This window comes from Rhamphochromis longiceps, linkage group LG10 (assembly GCF_057381845.1).
Source record: "Rhamphochromis longiceps isolate RC_006_pf linkage group LG10, R_longiceps_female_GT1.1, whole genome shotgun sequence".
Classification (NCBI taxonomy): domain Eukaryota; kingdom Metazoa; phylum Chordata; class Actinopteri; order Cichliformes; family Cichlidae; genus Rhamphochromis; species Rhamphochromis longiceps.
The window spans coordinates 25,192,233-25,214,126 of NC_140566.1; the positions used below are offsets into that span (position 1 = coordinate 25,192,233).

The 21,894-nt window shown below is 42.3% G+C and overlaps 1 protein-coding gene across 5 annotated transcripts in view; it reads left to right on the plus strand.

The window, feature by feature from the left end:
- The window catches only part of rapgef6 (Rap guanine nucleotide exchange factor (GEF) 6), a 142,908-nt gene that overhangs the window by 73,476 nt on the left and 47,538 nt on the right, over window positions 1-21,894 (plus strand). Inside the window, exon 1 of one of the 5 annotated variants that reach the window (XM_085421098.1) lies at window positions 1,611-1,836. The exons of the other annotated variants lie outside the window; for them this stretch is intronic. Coding sequence (XP_085277224.1) covers window positions 1,783-1,836 — 54 coding nt within the window. The 5' untranslated portion in view covers window positions 1,611-1,782. Of the gene's footprint in view, window positions 1-1,610; window positions 1,837-21,894 lie in introns of those variants that run through there. 5 annotated transcript variants of the gene reach the window in all.

The window sequence follows — 21,894 nt, forward strand, 5'->3', positions numbered from 1 at the left end:
TTGAGGTTGCATGTATTGTACGCCTTTTGATTAGAACCTGAAAAAATACTTGTGTCATTCCAACTTTCTTGGGTGGTATCCCACATCTGATGCATAGTAGAATAAACCCCACTCAGGATTATTTGTGGTTCCTGTCAGAACCAGGTCTGCTTCAAATTGTTTACAGCTGCGGTTCTGCTCAGTCTAATGCCTTTATTACCTCAGTATATTTGGCCAGCAGTGTACTGTATTAGAGTGAGTTATCTGTGATTAATGTGTATTTCCTTGTACTCAAATTCTTTCTACTGTGTCACAAATCTTCTAGATGCGGGGGCTTTTTAAAGGAGGTAAAAGAAAAAAAAACCCAACTATTATCGCCTTGTGCTATTGTGTCACATGTTCACATTCGGCAAAATACAGCCAGTGCCTGTCTGTTGTATCTGATAGGGACTCTGATTTATACCCACCCCCCTCTTTTTTTGTGTAATTTATGCGGCATGCTCACAAAGGGGAGGGGGTTGCCTCAATACACTCAGCTTTATGTTACCAGCAGATCAATAAAGATGCTCCCTCGCTTTCCTCTCTATCTGCCTTTCCCGTTCTCCCTCTCTGTCCATCTCTCTCTCTCTCTCTTTCTCATCCACATGTGCTCAGCAGCCAATACATCTAATGCAGTTTCCCTCTGCTATCTTCATCCCTGCCACCTCCCATCCCATCCCTTTCTCTCCTTTCCCCCGTCTCTCTCCCTCCCTCGCTGCACAGGTGATGTCATTCTTTTCCAGCTGGATTCTCCTCCCTTCTCCCTCCCTCCCCTCGCGCTCGCTCTCTCCTCCGTTCCCCATTAGCGGCTGGCTCTCCAAAGCGCAGCATCTATCCACAGTAGCTTCTTTTCCACGGGTGGGAGGGGGATGAGGAATGCCGGTTTGAGGTGTGAGCGCTAACCCAGGAGGAGAGCTTAAAGCTGGGGTACAAGGAGCAGGATCACTGGCCCCATGCCATGGAGCTGCACTGCTGGGCACACACTTACACCGCTGGAGCTTTATAGGCAGGAAAGAGTTGCAAGGGGCAGAGAGAGGAGTTTGACAGGCAGTGAATGAAGATCAGAGAGAGCTGCAGGCATCGGTCCTGGCTTTTGGGAGGTGAAGGGGGCATTGTTTGGATGACTTGAAGCCTGGCAAGAGGCTCCTTCCCAGGGGGCTGCAGATGCACAAACAAGCCCCCCTCCCCTTTTTTTTCCCCCCACATTTTTTTTCTTAAATTCAACGCTGGCTCATCTACTGAGGAGGGAAATCTGAGCTTCTTAAAGAAGTAAAAGAAATCTTGAAGAGTTGACTTAATGAGTTTTTGCTCTGGACTTTTGACAGACAAACCTGCTAAACTTGCATATTGAACTGGACGGCTTTATCTTTGGCCATGCAACTTCCTTCTCCTTTGGATTCAGTTTTGTGTATTCAGCAGAATTTTTTTCTTCTTCATTGAGGTTTATCAGCGTCTCTGTTGCAGTCTCTTGACAGAGAGAGAGAGGGAGGGAGAAAGCGTGACATATGAATGGATCTGCGTTGACTTTAAGTCTCTTTCTGTAGTGATATCTGACAGTCATCCAGTGAGGCTTCCGTTTTTTTGTTGGTTTTTTTTACGGCCAAATCAAGGAAGGGTTTTTTGTTTTTTGTTTTTTTAAATAAACCACAGCAGCAAAGAGCGTGGTGTCAGCCTTTGCCCTTCTTTTACTTATTCATTTTTTTTCTTCATCTCTTGGTGAACGAGGGGAAACTTCCCCTCGCTGGCACCCTCCCTCCTGTGGAAATGGCTTTCCTGGTCCGTTGCTATGCCAACTGCTTGCAGCCGTGGTCCTCCAAAGTAAGCGATGTCGTAATCCCTTTTTTGGCCAGTGCCTCTGGCTTAGGATGCTGCCGCCTCTGTGTGTGCATGTGCGTGTTTGTGTGTGTGTGTGTGTGTGTTACTGAGCGAAAGATTGGGTGTGGATGAGAGAAACTGAGCTCGATTCATATGCATATGCATTTTATCTGTTTAGAGACGCTTGCATGCTGTGCCATGTGGCTGTAATTTGAATTTTAACCAGTGTTCTGCACTGAAAATGACTGATAGCCACAACTGCTGGCACCATGCCAAAGCTTTTTCAAGGAGGAATTTAAAAGCTAATAATATGCACAGAATAAAGCTAAAGAAATGTGTCAGTAGTTCAAAAAATAAGACGACTTTGTGTCTATGTGGGGATATGCCTCCTTTTGCTTGGACAGTGTTCAGTCAGCCAGGAGAATGAACCTGATATTAATCTACATTTGATGCTTTGATCTGTTGGAGGCATTTTTTCTGGCTTTGCACCAAATATTGAATTGTTCTCAGCAGCTGCAACAACAAGAGCAAACGGATCAGAGGGGCTTCCAAAATATGTTGCTGTAAATTATGTGTTTTGATACCGCTTTTTTTTTTTTTTTTTTTTTTTTTTTTTTTAACTTTGGCTTATATCATAATTGCAGGTGTTGGTGTAAAGGTGTTGAGCCAGACTGCACTATTTAAAACATGAAAGCGCACATGCACTATTTGTAAAACCATGAACTGTTTGTCTTTATGGCGAAAAACTCTCCGTGTAAAGTTACAAGCAGTCGAGTCCTTGGTTTGTGCAAAATGACATTTATTGGTGCTTTTCTTTCAGTCGGTGCATACCTGTTAGCCATCTGATCTGGTATGTCTGGTCTGTATGTTGCCTCCCTGATGTCGGCACTGAGCTGGTAATGATGTCGCTATTTGTATAGTTAACAATTACATGTCCTAGTTTGAAGTTCTTAAGATAATTGGCTGGAGGTTGTTCCTGGTGAACTTCTTGGTGAGGAGAGTTGCTACAGTGCAGTGAAGTACCAATTCTGTTCTATTGTTTGTTTCTCTCTTCTCTTTCTCTATTTGAATAATAGAAAAAAAGAACCTAGAGGGTTATCTGATGTCTCTGTTCACAGCAGAATGACTGTACCTTCTACCTTATATGTCTGTCTCTTTGGGAGCAAGAGTCTAGGTGCTGAAAGCCTCAGCTTCATTGTGTGTGTGTGCGTGTGTGTGTGTGTGTGTGTGTAGATGCTTTCAGTTGGATGAGTAATAATTAGGTCCCTGGAGATGTAAGGGGATAAAGCGAGAAGATGTTAAGTCTAAGAGAACACATTAAATCTGAACCACACATAGTACAGAACAAACTCTTAAATACCTTGTTACCCTTCTTTATTGCCTTTCCTTCCTTGTGTGTTCCAAATTTTACACGGAGTGCTTGCTGATTACAAGGTATAATGTATCTTCTGCTGAACATAAACCTAAAATCTAATTCTGGAGGGTTTTCTTTTCCTTTTTTGCTCCTTTCACATTATGATAGCTCAACCCCCGCAGCCATGTAAACACTACTTAATGGCAGCATTGTATTCACTTTCAAATTTCCCATAGTTTTCCTTGCATTAGGTTGTATTTTATGAGAACTGAAGGAATGGGATTTTTCAGGCTAATGTCAGTTATCCTGCCAAGTCTGTTTCTGATCAGTCAAATATAGTCGTTAAACTTTAGTCACAATTAATGAATCAGTAGTAAATATAACAAATTCATGACGCTTAAGGGGATTTTTTTTTTGTTTTGGTTTGTTTACTCATTTAAACCACTGATTGGGTTTTTGCTTTAATCAAATATTAGTTAATTAGCATTTTAGGGATTCATTATCATTGTTTTTGCAGCAGCTTAGCTTGTTTATCTGGATGTTATTACTGTTCCTTCTACCGGCTGCACACGCAGAGCTAATTTATCCTCCATCTACAGCTGTTAAGGTTTCATCCAGCGTGGCCCGTTTGAAGTCCGTACTTAATTGGTCGGCGTCTGTGATGAGCCCACCTTTTGCAAAGGTTAATTAAATTTCCCTCGTTCCTCTTATTACTACTGCTCTTTCTGAAGGTGCAGTTGCAGTGCACAGACACGGCCGTGTGGGGTTTAAAGGAAACAGAAGCAAATCGAAAGTGTTAGCGTGGACTCCAGTTGGGTTTTTTTTTTCCTCCTTATGACAGTGTAATTTCATCCATCGTGAGATCTCAGGGAGGAAGGGATGAGGAAAGGGGCAGGGCGTGATTTGAAGATAAAGAACACAGCCAGAAAAGAAAGAAAGAAGGCAAGAAAGAGAGAGAGCGATAGGAGAATAACTCAATGAGTATAAGAAAGTACTTTTAGTCCACGAGAGGGTTTCACAATTTTAGAATTGACGTCCTTCTCAGAAAGGCAGCCAATTATTTTCTCTAGAAGTGAGCCTCCTTTTGAAAGGTTTTGGCTTTATTGAACAGGCTGGGATTGGCGATTTCCTTCCTTGCTGTGATCTCGGATTCATCTCGAATGATTCACCGGCCTCTACAGCACCAGTGCAGTCCATGCAGCTTCGCAGTGAATTATGGCGAGTCCCTATTTTAATTTGCCTAAACACAATTAATAGCCCCGATAGCTGAATAAGCTGGGCTGCCACTGAAGATCTAAGAGTCCAAAAACATAGCGTAGGTTATTTAATTCAAACAAATCACTGAGGTTTACTTAGCTGCCAGCTGGCTTTTACAGTCTCCAGCTTGGATTACTACAGACTTGGAGAGGAACCCCTGTGAATGACCTACAATGGAAACTAAGCAGCTTATTTTGCCATGTTAGGTGTCTTTTTTTCAGTATTATTCCAAAAAGCAGCTCTTACCATGCTCACTTACTCCAGCTTCTAACATCAGAGGGTTAGTTATTGAAATATTGACTGAGTGGCTGGAAATTTGGCATCAGATGACAGGCAGCCAAATGTAGGCCAGTGGAGCTGTTCTTTGGGTTTCTCTTCTGAGGGATCAAGGCCTAGATTTATTTACTTACTCCAATAAACACCCTGAACATTAAGCTTGAGGTCTTTTTTTGAGGAGGGGGGCATAGTCACCTTTAGAAGGCAGTTAGTTGTATGCTTTATAAGGGGCTTTCAAAGTCTTACTTGGATTTTATAGTTTTATTGTACAGTGTTTCTGGATGAACTGTCCCTTTAAATCACATCCTGCTCATCCCAGCGGAACACAACCTCAGTCTACATCCTCCCGATGCTGGAAGACTTGTCAAAATGTTCTGCTGCTGAACTCTCTGAACCTCCCTGCTGCTTACATGAGTTCTCTGTTGGGCTGTCTCAGCTTCCTCTGTTTTTTGTTGTTGTTGTTTTTTGTCACTTGCGTTTTCTCTCACTGTATCTTTAAATCTCATTTCTGTTAGCGAGAGGACTTCCTGATGTCTTCCTCTTGCCCCTTTCATTTCTTTCTCAGGGACTCCATCCTCTTCTGCCTGTCCACCTCTTCTTCTCCCTCTACCTGCATCTATTATTAACACGTCAATAACGGGGCCCATGTGTTGTTGTCATCCTGATGCTGCCGCTGCCACTTCTGTTGCTACCCTGCTGGGTTTTATCCTCACTCACGTGCACCTCAGTGTCTTATAAATCACACCAACTCTTCTAAAACCAACCTCTGCTCTCTGTTTCTGCACCAAATCCCACCCTTTACTTATTAACCTTCCAAGGTCTCGTATGTTCTTTCGACTCCTTTTTGCCGTCGCTCAAAATCAGATTCACTCATGTTTCCTCCAACTTGTAGTGCTGTTTTACCCATCTGGATCGCTGTGGTGTGAAGAAAAAAAAAATATATATATATATATTTTTTTTTTTATTTTTTTATTTATTTATTCGTTTACTTGTACTAGATGAGATAAGTTTTCTTATTGAAACAGGAAATGTCACGCATTGCTGATAAGAGGATTCGTACTCAAAACAAGCACATAACTTAGGTTGAAAGTAATTTCCTCCTCAGCTGCAGATTTCTCTGGCATAGGCCACCAAGTCCAGACTCGTGGCTGACCCAGACTGCTGCATTTGCTTCACTCAGCAATCAATGGATCTTGCCGAACATTGACATAATCAGCTTGTATGGACCCATGCTGGGTCGAATAGTATTGGGGCTTTAGAGGCATTGGTAGGGGAGAGCCAGCGTGGGATGATGGATTTAGTGCCAGAGCATTCAGACCCAGGCGAGGCAGGTCAGGGAGATGGACAGGTAGGGAGACGAAGCATCTGGCATACTTTATTTGCAGCAATAACAGGAAAACTGCACTAACTTGTTATCACGCAAGATGGGACTGATCAAGTGAATGGCTGGTTTAGTAAAATTTAACAGGGTCCAAATTAGATTTGAAAGACCTTAAACTGATGTAAATAGACCTTTCAAAATACTTTGCATGTTGTGTAAGATTTATATGATATATGTTTTAGCTACAGTTACTGATCTGCCGTCACCATCAGATCAGACTGGATAGATGGCTATATTAAACTGCTGAAACTCTATTGAGTGGAATGCGGAGATTAATTATTCGTCAGTGCAGTCTATTGACCCTTTGCTTAGTGCTGTGGCTTCATGCCCAGACATCCGTGCAAGGCTGATTAGGAACTGAGCACCTTCAACATTTTTTTCTTTTTCTTTTTTTTCCCCTCCAAGGGCCAAAAATATGGCACGAATTCTTAATAAACAGCAGTGCAGTGGTTAGCACAGTCCCCAAAAACAAAAAGCTCCTGCTCTCTCCTGTTCCCACCTTCGCCCTGTGTGGCTTCTCTCTGGGTTTGGTTTCTACCTACAGCCCAGTGACATGCTTGTTGGATACATTTGTGATTTAAAATGAGTGTGAATGTTGTTCGTCACACTGTTAGCCATGTGATAGACTCATGGCTGGACTCCAGCACTCCTACCACCATGTATGAACGTGAACTTGGAAAATCAGTTTAACACTACTTTTAGTGTCATATTCGAAATAAAAATGCTTTGCAGAGACGAGTTTCTAAACACTTCCCATAATGACTTGACTTTAATGACTTTTGACCAAAATTTCAGCATAAATAAATATTTGATTTTTAGTATGTCCTACAGCCCACATGTTGAAGTCAGAATGGCTGTCGATGATAAAAAGCTCTTTGTACTGCGGTCCTCTGCATCATGAGATCAGCAGATGAAATATTAAGCATTAGATAGATGAGCCATGGCTCCCTTGGTACACGAATATGTTGACAAAACCATTTTTATGCTCTCAGAGCATGACCTTTGCCAGGTGAGGTAATGCCATTGCCTCTTCACATTGGCCCTGACAGATTTTCCTTGACCTCCGCCCCGCAGACAGGCTAATAGACGAACTGACAGAATTCACACAGGCAGTCAAGGTAATGTGGCCTTTAAGCTCAATAGATGGGGAGGAGGGGCATCCAGAGAGAGAGCCAGAGAGACGATGGGACAAAGGCAGAGGGAGAGGGAGAATTGGAGTTAGAGACAACAATAGAGAGAGAGAGCTTTTAGCATACCAGGGGAGGTCTAGAATATCATATGCACAGGAAGTAGGGGTGATAAAGATCAATATGGATTGCATTAAGCCAAGCCATGCCCTACTCACCTCCCATAAGCCATAAATTACTCTTCAGTCCTTTGTAAACAAAAACACGCATTGCTTCTTTCTCATTTCCATAAGCGTGTCTCATAGAAATCTTGAAGATTTCTTAAAACTAGAAAAGCAGCGGTTGCAGACTTGTGAGCATGCTGTACAGTGTTATTAAGTCATCATGCTGTTGAATCATTCTCCATGTGAAAAATGAAGGTTTCAGGTTGCATTTGGATCTCTTGGCTTTTTTGAGATTAGATAAAAATGACATATTTTATTACTCAGTTGGTCAGAATGGTCACTCAGGTTGAGCCGTATGTGGACTCTGTGGTTATTTAGATAGACTTCACACTTGCATTCAGTCTGCTTCTGTTTCTCTGCAAAGAATAGATGTTTTTGTGGGTAATGTGGCATTCCCATCGACACCAGTGTCACTGCAAGAGTTCAAATGGACTCTTATCTCTGCATTGATGTACACTGCGAGGACTCGTAGGCAGTTGGATGTGTCAGTCATGGGCCTTGTTCACTGCCATTTAAGCTGTGAAGCTGGTGTATCTGAGGACCAGCTCCGACTTGTTCCAATGGAACATTAAAGGACTTTGTACCTCTCAGGTACAAACTGACACTCTAAGCATGCTCGTTGAGTTTGACATCTTTTTTGCTTTTCACTCAGAAACAACTGACTGATTGCTCGCGTGCACTTATATGCTATTTTAAAGCCGGATTTGGTTGGTAGGTTGTTCTTGTCGGGTTTTCACAATTTACTGATTTGCTTTTAACCACACTGTCGCTGCTGTTTACCTTTTTGCAATGCAGGATATGGTTATGATGACACACCACAGTGTGATGTTAAAGTTGAAGCTGTTGTGAAGCAGCTCAAAGGAAAAGCACTTGCTTTCTTAGTAGTTTACCACACTTTTCTTTTTCATGTAATAGTAAGCGGGGCGGGGGAGCGCTCTGGGATTGAGTGTTTTAGTAGTTAGTGGCATAAAAGGGCCTGTGTTGTATCCTGAATGGTGTAATTATTGTCCATTAGCTTTGATAGGCTGAAATTTTAGAGTGAAAAGCCCACTCAGGCCCTGTTTGCATTCACTGGCCGAAGCTGGTCAACATTACAGCATTAAAAGGAGTGAAAGTGAGACACTTTGTGCATAAAATACACACACACAGACACACGCGCGCATACACTTATCACGTGTCCTCATCTACAGCCATGCATGTGACCTATGAACTTAGCAGATTTGCACTCTTGTATGCATTTTAACACCCGCAAATGCACAGAACAGTAACCACACACATACAAGAGATATGCAAAAACATTCATTTTATATATACAGACTCCACCTGTATATATAAAGAAGTACAACTGCCAGACTACACACCCTCAGCACACACACAAGACACACTCTAGTGCTGATATTTCAGCCACTCATGGCCCCCACCCACTCAATTTCACTTGCTCCCATTATTTCACTGCTATTGATCCACATCCCCCTCGTCCGCCTGCCGATCCAGAGAGCCTTTACTGGATAATTTTCAAGGGCATTTATAAATGCAACACGGGGTAAATGGGTGATTGCCATGTGGCTGGTTTTTATATGCTGTTGGTTGTTTTGTGAATTTGTGAGAGGGGAGAGTGCAGGGAAGCATTTAGAAATGGGAACCCCGAATGGGTGGAAAAAAATATGATGAGGCCGATCGTGGAAGATTTTCTCCTCCTTTGTGCATTTCTAATTTGTAGGAGTTAAATTGTTTAAAACTAAAGTAACACTTGACTTGACATTTCATTTCTTTTGACTTCAGTTGAATTTTTAAGGTCTTTCTTTTTTTTTTCTCCCCACCCTCTGCTTTCAGGCATTGTTACAGCCACCTTGCACATCAATATTTTGGCACTGAATATTTAAACAAATGTAAAAACCCTTTTCTGAAATACAAATCCACATCTGTAGCCTGCGTTGTGGCAGGAGAATGGAGTCAAATGATTTTAGATTTATATAAAAATGGGAATAACTTTTTCAGACGTTAAGAGCAGGTCGTTTGCATGTACTTGCTTTACTGTTAAGCATTGTTTTTGTGAGGTAGAATAAATTTCCTGCGGTACTAAAACTGCAGTTAGTTCTGTTTGTTTGGCTGAGGTGTGTGCGAGCCAACAGAGTGGAACGGGATCCAACATTAACAAAAACACCAAAAGAGAACCACGGGTGGAGCTGCCCCCTTAAAGTGGCCTCTGGGTCAACCTGTAGGGGTGCCAGGGCCGTGCTGTATGTGTGTGTTTGTGTGTGTGTGAAGCTCTGTGGATTTGGCTGCTGGGCAGGAAGCATCTGTTAATTCAGGAGGGCCAGTATGGTATATTTTTGTGCGCGTGTATGTTTAAGTGCACATGTGTTTGTATCAGTATTAAAGCCCAGTGTTTTGCCTTCCCTCCTGTATCCGGCAGACCTGGCCATGGCCCACCTTCCTCAGGGGCTCAGACAGACTTGTAGCTTCCTGTGACACACATAACTTTGTGCGCATGCACACACACACACACACACACACAGATACGCGTGCTTAAACGAAACCAAAGAGAGTTAGTGTTTCACCCTGAAAGCCTTTGTTGACCAACAGATAGGGAAAATAATCCCTCATAGCATCCATTTGAGAGATATGAGTTGCATATACTGTACAAAGCCTGCAGAATGCATACAAACTTAAGTAGTAGCACCAGTGAAAATGCTTCTCGACAGTAAATATTGGTGCCATTTTACTCATTTACACCAAATGTACAGATTAAATGTATTCAGTTTTGTAACTGTTATTTTGGTACAGGTATTTGAACTATAGCAGAAAGAAAGGAATATAATGAAAAACGGCAAAGAAAAGGCTTTAAATAACTCTCTCTCCAAGGTGGGAAAAGTCAGATAATCCAGTGATACCTGGGAGATCTAGGCTTTACCAAAATAATTTCATCCTGGTCGCCTAATCAGGGAAAAACGGTAATCCACACAGCTTCTGATTCCTCATGCGCCCTCCACCCAGGTATCGGAGCAGGTGGAGGAGGGAGGTAGATGGGTTGCGCTGGGCTGAGTTGTCCTTTCAGGAGCAACCAGCTCTTGGACAGCGACTGGCGTCTGCTACCTGCTGCCACACATACGCACATGCTCATGCAACACACACACGGCATGCTAGATGCCAGCTGGAAGGAATTTCCACTAAAGCCTGGTTGTAATACTTCCAGTCCGCCAGAGAAAGTGACTGCGGGGATGCCGACCCATGCTAATTATCTCCTTCACTGTGTAAGCCACCAGACTGAGTGTCTAGTAAAAATTGTGTAGGATGACTTGGCATGTAGAGCCATCTCATTCCAAGAAAATCCAGACTGCTGAGGTTCACGCTAATCAAGGGAGGAAGGCTGATAAGTAATTTGTTATTATCACTCCTAATAGCTCATATTATCCCCTAAAAGTCACGAATATCGCAAAAGAAACTAGCGCTTAGGCTTTGGAGTGGTGCTCAGGATTTCGGAGCCAAGGATTTGGGATTTACTTGCATCTTAGAAAACAATGACTCCATTCCCCCTGGTGATTTTTAGATTTGTCATTATTGTGTGGACTTATTTGAAAGCCTTTGAACAGCACACCCTCTGCCAAGGCCTTTTTTCCCCCTCCTTTGCAGCTTTAATGAAGGTGGTCAGCTTTCGCCTTGGCAGAGGAATTCCAAGGCAAGATTTTATTTGAATTTTAAGGTGGTTCTGCCACCTTAATAGTCACGCACACTCACAAAGCCCTCTGACACGCATGCACAAAACCTACTTTCTATTGTTCAGAGGTTAATCTCTTTGCTTTGGCAATACAGTAATGTGTTCAGGATTTTCGACTCTGAGGATGATTTATCTAATAAATGAGGACATTACACGCGTGAAAACTTTCTACCTTGTTTATCTTTCCTTTCTCTTGTCATCATGCTCTCTATGTCTCTTTCTTTCGTGGGACTACAGGGGCAAAAGTCACAGGCCTTTGGCAGTGCTGGTGCCATTCAGCTTCCCGTCTGTCACAATGCTGGCAGCACACGCTGTGGAAACTGCCAGCTAATGGCTGTTTATCCACCGCAGAAACTTGCCAGCCAATGTCTGCCCAAGCTAAGAACTTGCCAACCAATGATTGTTGAACCTTGTACCTCGCAAACTATGCCTGCCAAATCACAGGATGCAGTTTCTTTTTGCTCAACTGAGAATTGATGGATTTCAGAGAGTTTTGGATGGATGGAGAATTCCCAGCTCAATTTCAGGGAGAAAAAAAAAAGTCCTTCATGTTGTCCCACTTTCAGTTTCCAGCGATTAGTGCCCAGTTTCTCTTTCCAGAACATTTTTAGCATACGTTTCTGACAGAAAATGAAGAATGTTTTTTGCATCCGTAGGATCATGCAGCTTGAGATACCACCGCATAAATGATATATGATTATATAGGGAAAACATTATCCCTCCTCTTTCCCTAAGCAGCATATTGTGTCTAATCCCATTAAGTTTAAGATGATGCATGTTGGCTTCAAAACTACTATCCCTTTTTATTCTCCCTGGGATGATTAGTTTATCTTTTTCCAGGAGTTTAATGTTAAATTGTGGTGCGGCGGGAATAATATGGTCGGGCAGCAACACACACTTTCAATCTGGGCATTAATTTCAGGGGTTATCTTGCCATAAGTAAGAGCTTTTAGAAAGTAAAGCTGAATGGAGATAACAGAGCCAGGCAGGACGGTGTGTTTGTGTGTGAGCGAGAGGGAATCCATCCATTCACATGCAGTCGTCTCTGCTCGGCAGTATTTGAGTCCTCATCTCCTCATCTGGTCCATAACTACACACACACACACACATTCTCTTTCTCTCTATGTTACATGCTTTTCTTTGCAGTTGTCACCTCTAATTTCAACTTCAATTCATTAAATCTCCCCTTGCTCCAGCTGGTGCAGACACTGTCTCACACATATGTGTACACACACACACACACACATAGCCAGAGATATGGAAGTCTGCACTGAGGTAGAATATTGGAGACTTTTTATCTTCATCAGTTCCCACACTTTGACTTCATCCTCATTCTACCCCACACTGTCACTCTTATCTTATACTCTCTGCCTCACACTCTGCTACCTTTGCTCTATCTCTCGCTTTCACAAAGGCACATGTACACACTCATTTCAGTTTCAATCATATTCTGCACTCTGCCTTTCTCACTCTCACTTGCACTTCTTTCTTTTGACTCTGTCTCCCTTTGTCTCTGTCGCTCACATTCAGTTAAGGTTCCTCTATTTTCTCCATGTCTCCGTCTGTCTTCCTGCACTGTGTCTTAATCCAGTCGTCTGTGGGCTTGCCAGTAATGGAGTAGTGCTGAGCCCATTCGGTAATCTTAGTTGTCCTAAATGAAGCCTATAGGTGCGTGCAGTTTCCGTATCGTAAACTCTGTCTGAGTGTACATAAATAAATGCATAAATATATGTGCGTGTATTTTTCTCTTTCCATCTGTCTGTCCACCGGTTACAGCTTTAGAGCTAACAGTGGCCTCAATTGATCAAAGCTTTCTCCAGCACTACAGGGCGAAATCCGCAGCTTCAAAATTTATGTGTGTACTTGTGTGTCTGTGTCCCTGTCCAGACATCAGAGGCTATGTTCTCACCTAGCTAGTCTGATGAGGCTACTCGCAGCCTTTTTACTCGTCCTTGCTCCCTTTGAAGCTGATTTGAATGTGGGTTTTTGAACCAGCAGAGGGGGGAAAAAGGCAAGAATGGAGAGAGTCTTCAAAAACTTGGCAGCAAATGGGTTCAGGCCAGAAAAGAAGGTGTGAGAAACTACGGCAAGGGAGACTAGACAGCGGCGCTTGTAATGAGGGTGTAAACCACAAGACGAAGATGCGAGCCGGTGGTGATAAACGGCGAAAAAGAAGCGGAGAAAGCAGAAAAGCGGTGGAAATCTGATTCGGGGTTTGCGTTGAATGTTACATCAAAGAAATTATAAGCTGTTTGTGCTGCGTGGCAGCAGCATTGTTTCTCGGTGCGGAGATGCACTGCTGTCGTCTCTGATGTGGTTTCTGGTTTAACAGCCTGCTCTGAGACCAAAGTCTGCACGGTTATAGCTGTTATCTGTCAAAGACATACTGTCACCAAGGCTCCCCGTTTTAAAGGATTGTGCACTAAATAGTAAGGAGGAAGAGTTATGAAGGTTCCTACAGCTTCTGTTCAACAAGATATTGCTAAACTCGTCTTGAATTACTTTGGTGAACTTATATGATTTTTGCACTTGTGATGCAGCTTGAGAGCACCTCCACATATAAACACCTATGAGTTTATCTCTGAGCGTATAAGTCTCATCAAATCATTTTTAGGTGATTAAAGTAGAAGTTTTGAGCCGGCATAGGTTTATATACATTATGTATGTCAAGCTTGGCTCTACACCTCGGGTCATGTCAAGGCTGTTTGCCACTGCTGACACCTACAGGCCAACCATGTTAAGTGTCAGATACCCCATTGGTGACCTCACTATGCGTCGCCATGCTTTATTTAGTCAGCTCCGAGGTTATGAGTAGTGTATAGTTGGCACTTTGAGATCTGCATGGTGGTAGACATGAGCTGGCAGCCCGGCTGCCTGGATGATTAATGGCACTTGAGTCTTGACTTCGGTCAGGCTCAACCCTCTCCGTCTATATTAAGAACCATCATGGCCTGTTTTTGTTGTATATTTTTGGATGTTACAGCAGTGAGTTATAAACTTTTACGTGTGGTTTTGGCTGGTTTATTCAGGTATTATTAATAACGAGGACAGTGATAAACGTTAGGCATTAAATGGTGCTTGTGTCGCTGTATTTGCAAAGGCAGTTTGGGCAACTCTTTGCCTCTCTCTTTGAGTTTAGTGAGACATGAATATACTGATTGCTCCTGCCTCATTTCTTTTCTGCAGCCTAGACTATGCATACGACTTGGCTAAAATCAGGATTTGCCATTGATCTTTAGCAAAAAGCTGTCTTTCTGTTTTCTCATTGCAAACACATCACATGTCATTAAATATTCATCGAGCTTTGTTCGTGTCATTGTTATTTGGACCCACTTTAATTGTCACCCTTATCAAGATTCATGAGCCTCATCACACTTTCTTTAATTGCTTACTCGTTCTCTACATTGTTCATCTCAGTGTAATGTTCTCATATATTCACCACTGCTTCTCTGCCTCATTCTGTGGTGCATTTCTTTTGATCTTTGCTCTGTTTCTTTCTGTTGTTGTTGTTGAGGTATCTGATTGTGTGTAGGAGTCTCTGATTATCAGTGGTTTAGTGAAGTTTCAGGAGTCTTCTGCCATTCAATTGTCATACACAGTGTGTATGCGCATATAGGTTTATTAGAGCAAAACATAAGCAGCATCTTCTCTGGCACTTTTATGATATTTCAAATCAACCAGTGCACTATGCTAAATAGCCCATGTCACTCGGTGATGTCTTCAGGATTTCCAAAAACCATCGAGACCCCAACATATCTCTCAAACTCAACCTAGCAAAGATAATTCCAGCACTAAAATGCTTTTTAAGAAAGCCAGTCTCTGGTCTCTGCTGGCAAATGGCTAGTCTGAGCTTTATAGCCCACTTTACCACTGAGGTAATAGGTGGAACATAGCAGTCATGCTCACAACCAGTTAATCTCATTCTTAAAACTGGATGCAATAAGTAAGGGGGGGGGGGGGGTCTCTAGAAGATGGGAAAGAAGAAACCATCATAATATATTCTGAATGCTTTATTCTGCTTTCGGGGACTTAAGTGGGTCTCCAGAAAGACAAATGTAGTTATAAAGAAGGCTTAAGATGCAGAGGTATAATTTCAATGTTGATAATGTATTTTTAATAATAATAATACATTTATTTATAGGCGCCTTTCAGACCCTCAAGGTCACCTTACAGTAGCATGTAAACAATACCATAAAAAACATAAGAAAAATGTATATATAGCAAACATGGTAGATAAAATTTAGACATAAACAGTCATAAAAGTATAAAAGCAAATATAAAAAATTGAGCAAGGTAAAAATGGCCTAAGACAGATCAGGTGTATGCAATTCTAAACAAATGGGTTTTGAGTAGTGATTTAAAAGTGGTGAGACAGTGTGTGGTCCGTAGAGCAAGTGGAAGTGCATCCAAAGTCTTGGGGCAGAACAACTAAAGGCTCTGAGTCCCATGGTAGTCAGGCGAGCAGGTGGAACTGACAGAAGGGAAGCTGAAGAAGAGCGGAGTGTACGAAGGGGTGAGTATGTACAGTGGGGCAAAAAAGTATTTAGTCAGCCACCGATTGTGCAAGTTCCCCCACTTAAAATGATGACAGAGGTCAGTAATTTGCACCAGAGGTACACTTCAACTGTGAGAGACAGAATGTGAAAAAAAAATCCATGAATCCACATGGTAGGATTTGTAAAGAATTTATTCGGAAATTAGGGTGGAAAATAAGTATTTGGTCACCTCAAACAAGGAAAATCTCTGGCTCTCACAGACCTGTAACGTCTTCTGTAAGAAGCTTTTCTGTCCCCCACTCGTTACCTGTATGAATGGCACCTGTTTGAACTCATCATCTGTATAAAAGACACCTGTCCACAGCCTCAAACAGTCAGACTCCAAACTCCGCCATGGCCAAGACCAAAGAGCTTTCGAAGGACACCAGGAAAAGTATTGTAGACCTGCACCAGACTGGGAAGAGTGAATCTACTATAGGCAAGCAGCTTGGTGTGAAAAAATCAACTGTGGGAGCAATCATCAGAAAATGGAAGCCATACAAGACCACTGATAATCTCCCTCGATCTGGGGCTCCACGCAAGATCTCATCCCGTGGGGTCAAAATGATCATGAGAACGGTGAGCAAAGATCCCAGAACCACATGGGGGGACCTGGTGAATGACCTGCAGAGAGCTGGGACCAAAGTAACAAAGGTCACCATCAGTAACACACTACAACGGCAGGGAATCAAATCCCGCAGTGCCAGACGTGTTCCGCTGCTGAAGCCAGTGCATGTCCAGGCCCGTCTGAAGTTTGCCAGAGAGCACATGGATGATACAGCAGAGGATTGGGAGAATGTCATGTGGTCAGATGAAACCAAAGTAGAACTTTTTGGTATAAACTCAACTCGTCGTGTTTGGAGGAAGAAGAATACTGAGTTGCATCCCAAGAACACCATACCTACTGTGAAGCATGGGGGTGGAAACATCATGCTATGGGGCTGTTTTTCTGCCAAGGGGACAGGACGACTGATCCGTGTTAAGGACAGAATGAATGGGGCCATGTATCGTGAGATTTTGAGCCAAAACCTCCTTCCATCAGTGAGAACTTTGAAGATGAAAGGAGGCTGGGTCTTCCAACATGACAATGATCCAAAACACACCGCCCGGGCAACAAAGGAGTGGCTCCGTAAGAAGCATTTGAAAGTTCTGGAGTGGCCTAGCCAGTCTCCAGACCTCAACCCCATAGAAAATCTGTGGCGGGAGTTGAAAGTCCGTGTTGCTCGGCGACAGCCCCAAAACATCACTGCTCTCGAGAAGATCTGCATGGAGGAATGGGCCAAAATACCAGCTACTGTGTGTGCAAACCTGGTAAAGACCTATAGTAAACGTTTGACCTCTGTTATTGCCAACAAAGGTTATGTTACAAAGTATTGAGTTGTATTTTTGTTATTGACCAAATACTTATTTTCCACCCTGATTTACGAATAAATTCTTTACAAATCCTACCATGTGGATTCATGGATTTTTTTTTCACATTCTGTCTCTCACAGTTGAAGTGTACCTCTGGTGCAAATTACTGACCTCTGTCATCATTTTAGGTGGGGGAACTTGCACAATCGGTGGCTGACTAAATACTTTTTTGCCCCACTGTATGGAGAAGATCGGGTAGATATGGAGGAGCAAAGTTATGAAGCGCTTTGAAAGTGAGAAGCAGGATCTTGAAATTGACACGGAGGTGAATTGGGAGCCAATGGAGCTGTTTAAGAACAGGTGTTATATGTTCAGTGGATCTAGTTCTGGGAATAATACGAGCAGCTGTATTTTGAACCAACTGCAGTTTATGGAGGGATTTATGAGGTAAACCATAGAGAAGAGAATTACAGTAATCCAGACGAGATGTGACAAGAGCACTGACAAGTATGGCGGTACTGTGTGGTGTGAGTGAGGGACGAAGATGGTTAATATTACGGAGATGAAAGTAGGAAGACCGAGTGATATTATTTACGTGCTAGGACAGAGTGCTATCGAGAATGACACCAAGACTCTTAACCTGAGGGGAGGGTGTGACAACAGAGTTATCAATGGATAACTAATTATTTCTCCCTTTTGGAGGAAATGCCCTTATTTAGGTGGTTAGATTGCAATGAGCTATGATTTTATGTAACCACTGGCTTTTATTCAGATGCAGTCTAGTTATATTAGTTTCTACCCACAAAGTCTTTATTGTGGCTTACTGGATGATTTTATGAGAAGTAAAACAACAACACTGTACATCTACTGAAAGTTTTAAATGGAGATTTTGAACATAAAACAATAATGTTGGAACGTCATCATGAGTATAACTCATGCACGAATGAATTGGTCAACTCGGGTAAATTATCTTGGCTTGTGGGTCATCTGCAACATGCTAGTGATCTGGGAGCTCCAAATGAATTCCCACCATCTTTGGCCATCTTACTTAGACTACGTCTGCGTTACACCCATTATTTCTCTCAAGTTAATCTGGCTCTATAAATAATTGCTGCTGTGAAAGCTCGGCTTGTTTGGTAATGTATAGAGTCTGCTCGAGCCTCCTGTGATTGTGCCCGCTCGTTGACATGATAGAATTGTACAGCTGAAGGAACCTTTCACATTTATATTTAATCTCCCAACTCTCATCCTTAATGCATGAGGAGAATGGGAGACCCCGACACCCCACCCCCCTACTTCGTGGTTTGGCCTGTTGGGAGAGGAAAGGAGGGGGATTAGAGCAGGATTAAGTCTGTGTGAATGGGAGCCACAATTATTCACTTCCACCATCAGTCAACTTTCACCCCTCTAACCGTTTAGTCTCTCTGCGAAACCCACAAAGACACGTGTTCGTGTTTTTGTACGTTCTAAAACACATCAGAGTTTAAACTTTTTATTGAGAATTTAATCTTTTTGCCTGTAAAAGATTAAATTTTACCTGCAGATTAAGTTGTGTGTTATCAGATAATGATTGAATCATCCGTCTTTCTTTGCATCCTTGATATAGAGAGTCAGTAGGTTATAGTCTGGGCATCCTTCAGCTGTGGGACACCAGCCAGTGTGTGAGGGCTTCTGTAGCAGCCAGCACTTTTCCTTGTACTGGACGTTGATTACAATTGCAGATAACATTTTTGAAAGCTAATAAAAAGCCAGATCATTGCCAAACAACAGCCTATGGTTTTGAGATTACATTTCGGCTAATGTATTTCCCTCCTTTGGTCGTATGCAGCCAAAGGTTGCTCAAATGCGATTTGTCATTAGTTCTTGTGCTACAAGACAGGAACTGGAGAATTTGCAGTACTAAAAATTGACCTCCTTGTTGACAGGTTCTTCATGTTCAAGTACTGAATTGGTTTATAGAGATTAGTCGATCATTCTGGTGCATTAGTGTGGTGACATTTAGCTTCAGCTACTCTAATAGCTACTGTAGTAACTTGCAGTTCTGTGCCAAAGATGCCAAAGATTCTGTGCTGATGTTCTTTAAGTGAGCACTGCTGAAAGTTACAGGGTCTTTTTGTGGTTGAAAGGGTAGCGTCATCGAGAGGGAAATGAAAAAAAAATTATTGCAGATTTCCACGACAAACCCCTTAAACTCCAACTTAATTTGAATTATAGCAGGATTAAACCATGGTGACCGGTAACTTTTTGCAGCATATGCAGTATGCCATATTAAAGCATTCTTGGGAAAAAATGCAACATTTTTGATGAACTGAAGACAGTTGAGGCCAAAATGATTAAAGTAGCCAACATTTCCTCTCAAGCTGTGAAACTGTGCAGTTCAGAAAGACAGGTATTGATTCTGATTTGATGTTTCTTAATTAAAAGTCACAGCCAAGTCTTGTGTTTTCTCAAGTTTCTGCTGTCACAACTTACTTTATCAATTTGTTGTTGGACCCCTTTGAACTTAACCAGCTAATCGATCGCGATCAACATTTTTCCTCGTTAATATCCTCTTAGGGTGTGTTTGTGAGTCTCGATCGGTGAGCAGTTTGATACATTAGTTTCTACCTCTGTGTGAAATCTGTTGAATGAATGAGGGTGGGAGTTTCATCATCACTGCCTGATAACTGCTCCATCACGCAGAAATCAATAAGTATTTATCTGTAATGAAATTAGCAGTCGCTCTCTGTCCTCCCTCTCACTTTTTCTCTTCCTTCTTATTCACAAAGAAGCACAACAAACAGCAAAGAGTGTTGCTCAACAATAAGATTGGCGAATTCTCCTGTTTATGGATGATTGTGTGGAATTTAGTCAATAGCATCAAAACAGACTTAATACATGGAATACATGTTGTCTACTGGTCAATATGCTTATATAGCTGTACTTAATAGTAAATGGATTTCACTTAAATGCTCCTTTAGTCACGACTTAAACCTCAGGCCTGACTCACTATGTGCATGTGAATGATACAAAAGCACACTTTGTAATTAGAATCCTGCTATTTAAGTGTCACTAATAGGACTATTAACGCTCTGCGACAAATTTATTAGGGTTCTGTAGTTTTAGACAGTACTTTAGCCGAGTGCTGTCAGATTCTTTTTAAGTGTATGTAAGGGAGACTGAATCTGTAGGGCAAAGCTAACAGGGTTAAACAAAAGTGAATGGATTAATACTGGTCCTAATTGGGCTGATTTCCTCTCATGGCCAGGTTTTAGTCCAAGAATTCATGCATAAATAATAAATAATTTCCTAAATGGCTTTTGCTTCACTACCATCTGTAGCTCTAGTTTTTGAGGATGAGCTCTTTCTTATTCCAGGTTCAGGGGAAAAGGTGGCTGTGCACAGGCTGGCACACTGTGTGGAGTGGAATGCAGAATAATAAGCGCACTTGAAACTAATTTGCCTGTAAAAATGCAGTAAAGAACTGGCAGGTAGATTTGTCTGCAAGACACTTTGATTTTACAATGTACCTACTGTTTTCTGCGAGAAGAGTTTCTCAATTTAAAAAAACCAAAACAGTGTAGTGGTCTAGTGAAACATGTAAGTGTTTGATTTTTAAGTTCACAATATAGCAAACATATTTCACAAAATTGCATTTTAAAAAGCATCCAGATAAAACATGAAATGTCAGAATAGAAAAAATAGTTAATTTTGAATACAACGCACATTAAGAACAAGCCTTTACACTTTTTAAACTCCACCCCTCTATGTGAATGTGGTTGTAGAGGCCAGCAGGCCTATTAGAAGAGGTGGGGGGTGGCGTACCCCCAGACTCAACGTCTTTAATATTGCATGTTGGTACCCTGGCTCCGTGCAGCCTCGCCTAGCTTCAGTTTGGCTTGGTGAGTCTTTTCCCACCATAGGTTATACGCGCAGACTTAAAATGAGTGTTTATGTGTGCGTTTGGAAGGCAAGTGCGGTCTGATGTGACGATGGAGGAGGTGTGCTGTAGGTTCGCAAAGTGTCGCAGGAGGACGTCCTCCCTAACCCTGACACTGCCCCGGCCCAAACTGGTAAGGCTTGAGATTTTAAAGATCGTCTGGGTTGCTCCCGGTGCAGAGAGGGGAGCACGGACATTGGTCCGCCTGCACATAAAATTGAGGTTAAACAGGTTTAACGAAATGTTTTTAATTCCTCAGACTCACACTCTGTCATCCTCATCTGAGTTTAGGACAGTTCTTTTCTTTTCCACAGCTGTTTAGTAGATGCAACATTTGTTTTCTAATTCTGAGCCTCTCCAGCCTTGATTTAATAGACTTGTAGTAAAATCAGCACCTGACATTTCAGACACTGGTGTTTGTTTCCAGTCTCGCAGAGCTGCTCGGTCTTTGATCGAAGAGTGCCGCCATTCTCAACTTCACTAAGAACTTTTTTCTATTTTATTTTCCCTGAAAATCTCTACATTGAGGGGCATTTTATTGTTTTTGAAGCAGGTTTCCTAGTGATGTGTACTGTGATGTGCATTTGGGAATTATTTGGCGTCCAGTTAATACAAATTTCTCTAAAGAGACTTGGAATTCACAATATGGAAACTCGTGACTCGTCCCCCTCTGTGCTTGAAGTGGCTCTGTGGTATGTGAAGCGTCTCGGTTCAGTGCAAACTGAAGGCTACGCAAATGTTTATAGGTTACACCGGTGAGGTTGCTGGTTCTGCGCCTTTGCGCTCAGTTAACACTACAGCACTTTGATGCTCTTGCCTTTGGAAGCCTCTTGACTGTTTGACTGACAGCTTTACCTAATTCTGTATCTGGATTTAGTGTTATTGGAGAGCGAGCTCTCAGCAGCTCAGATTTTGAG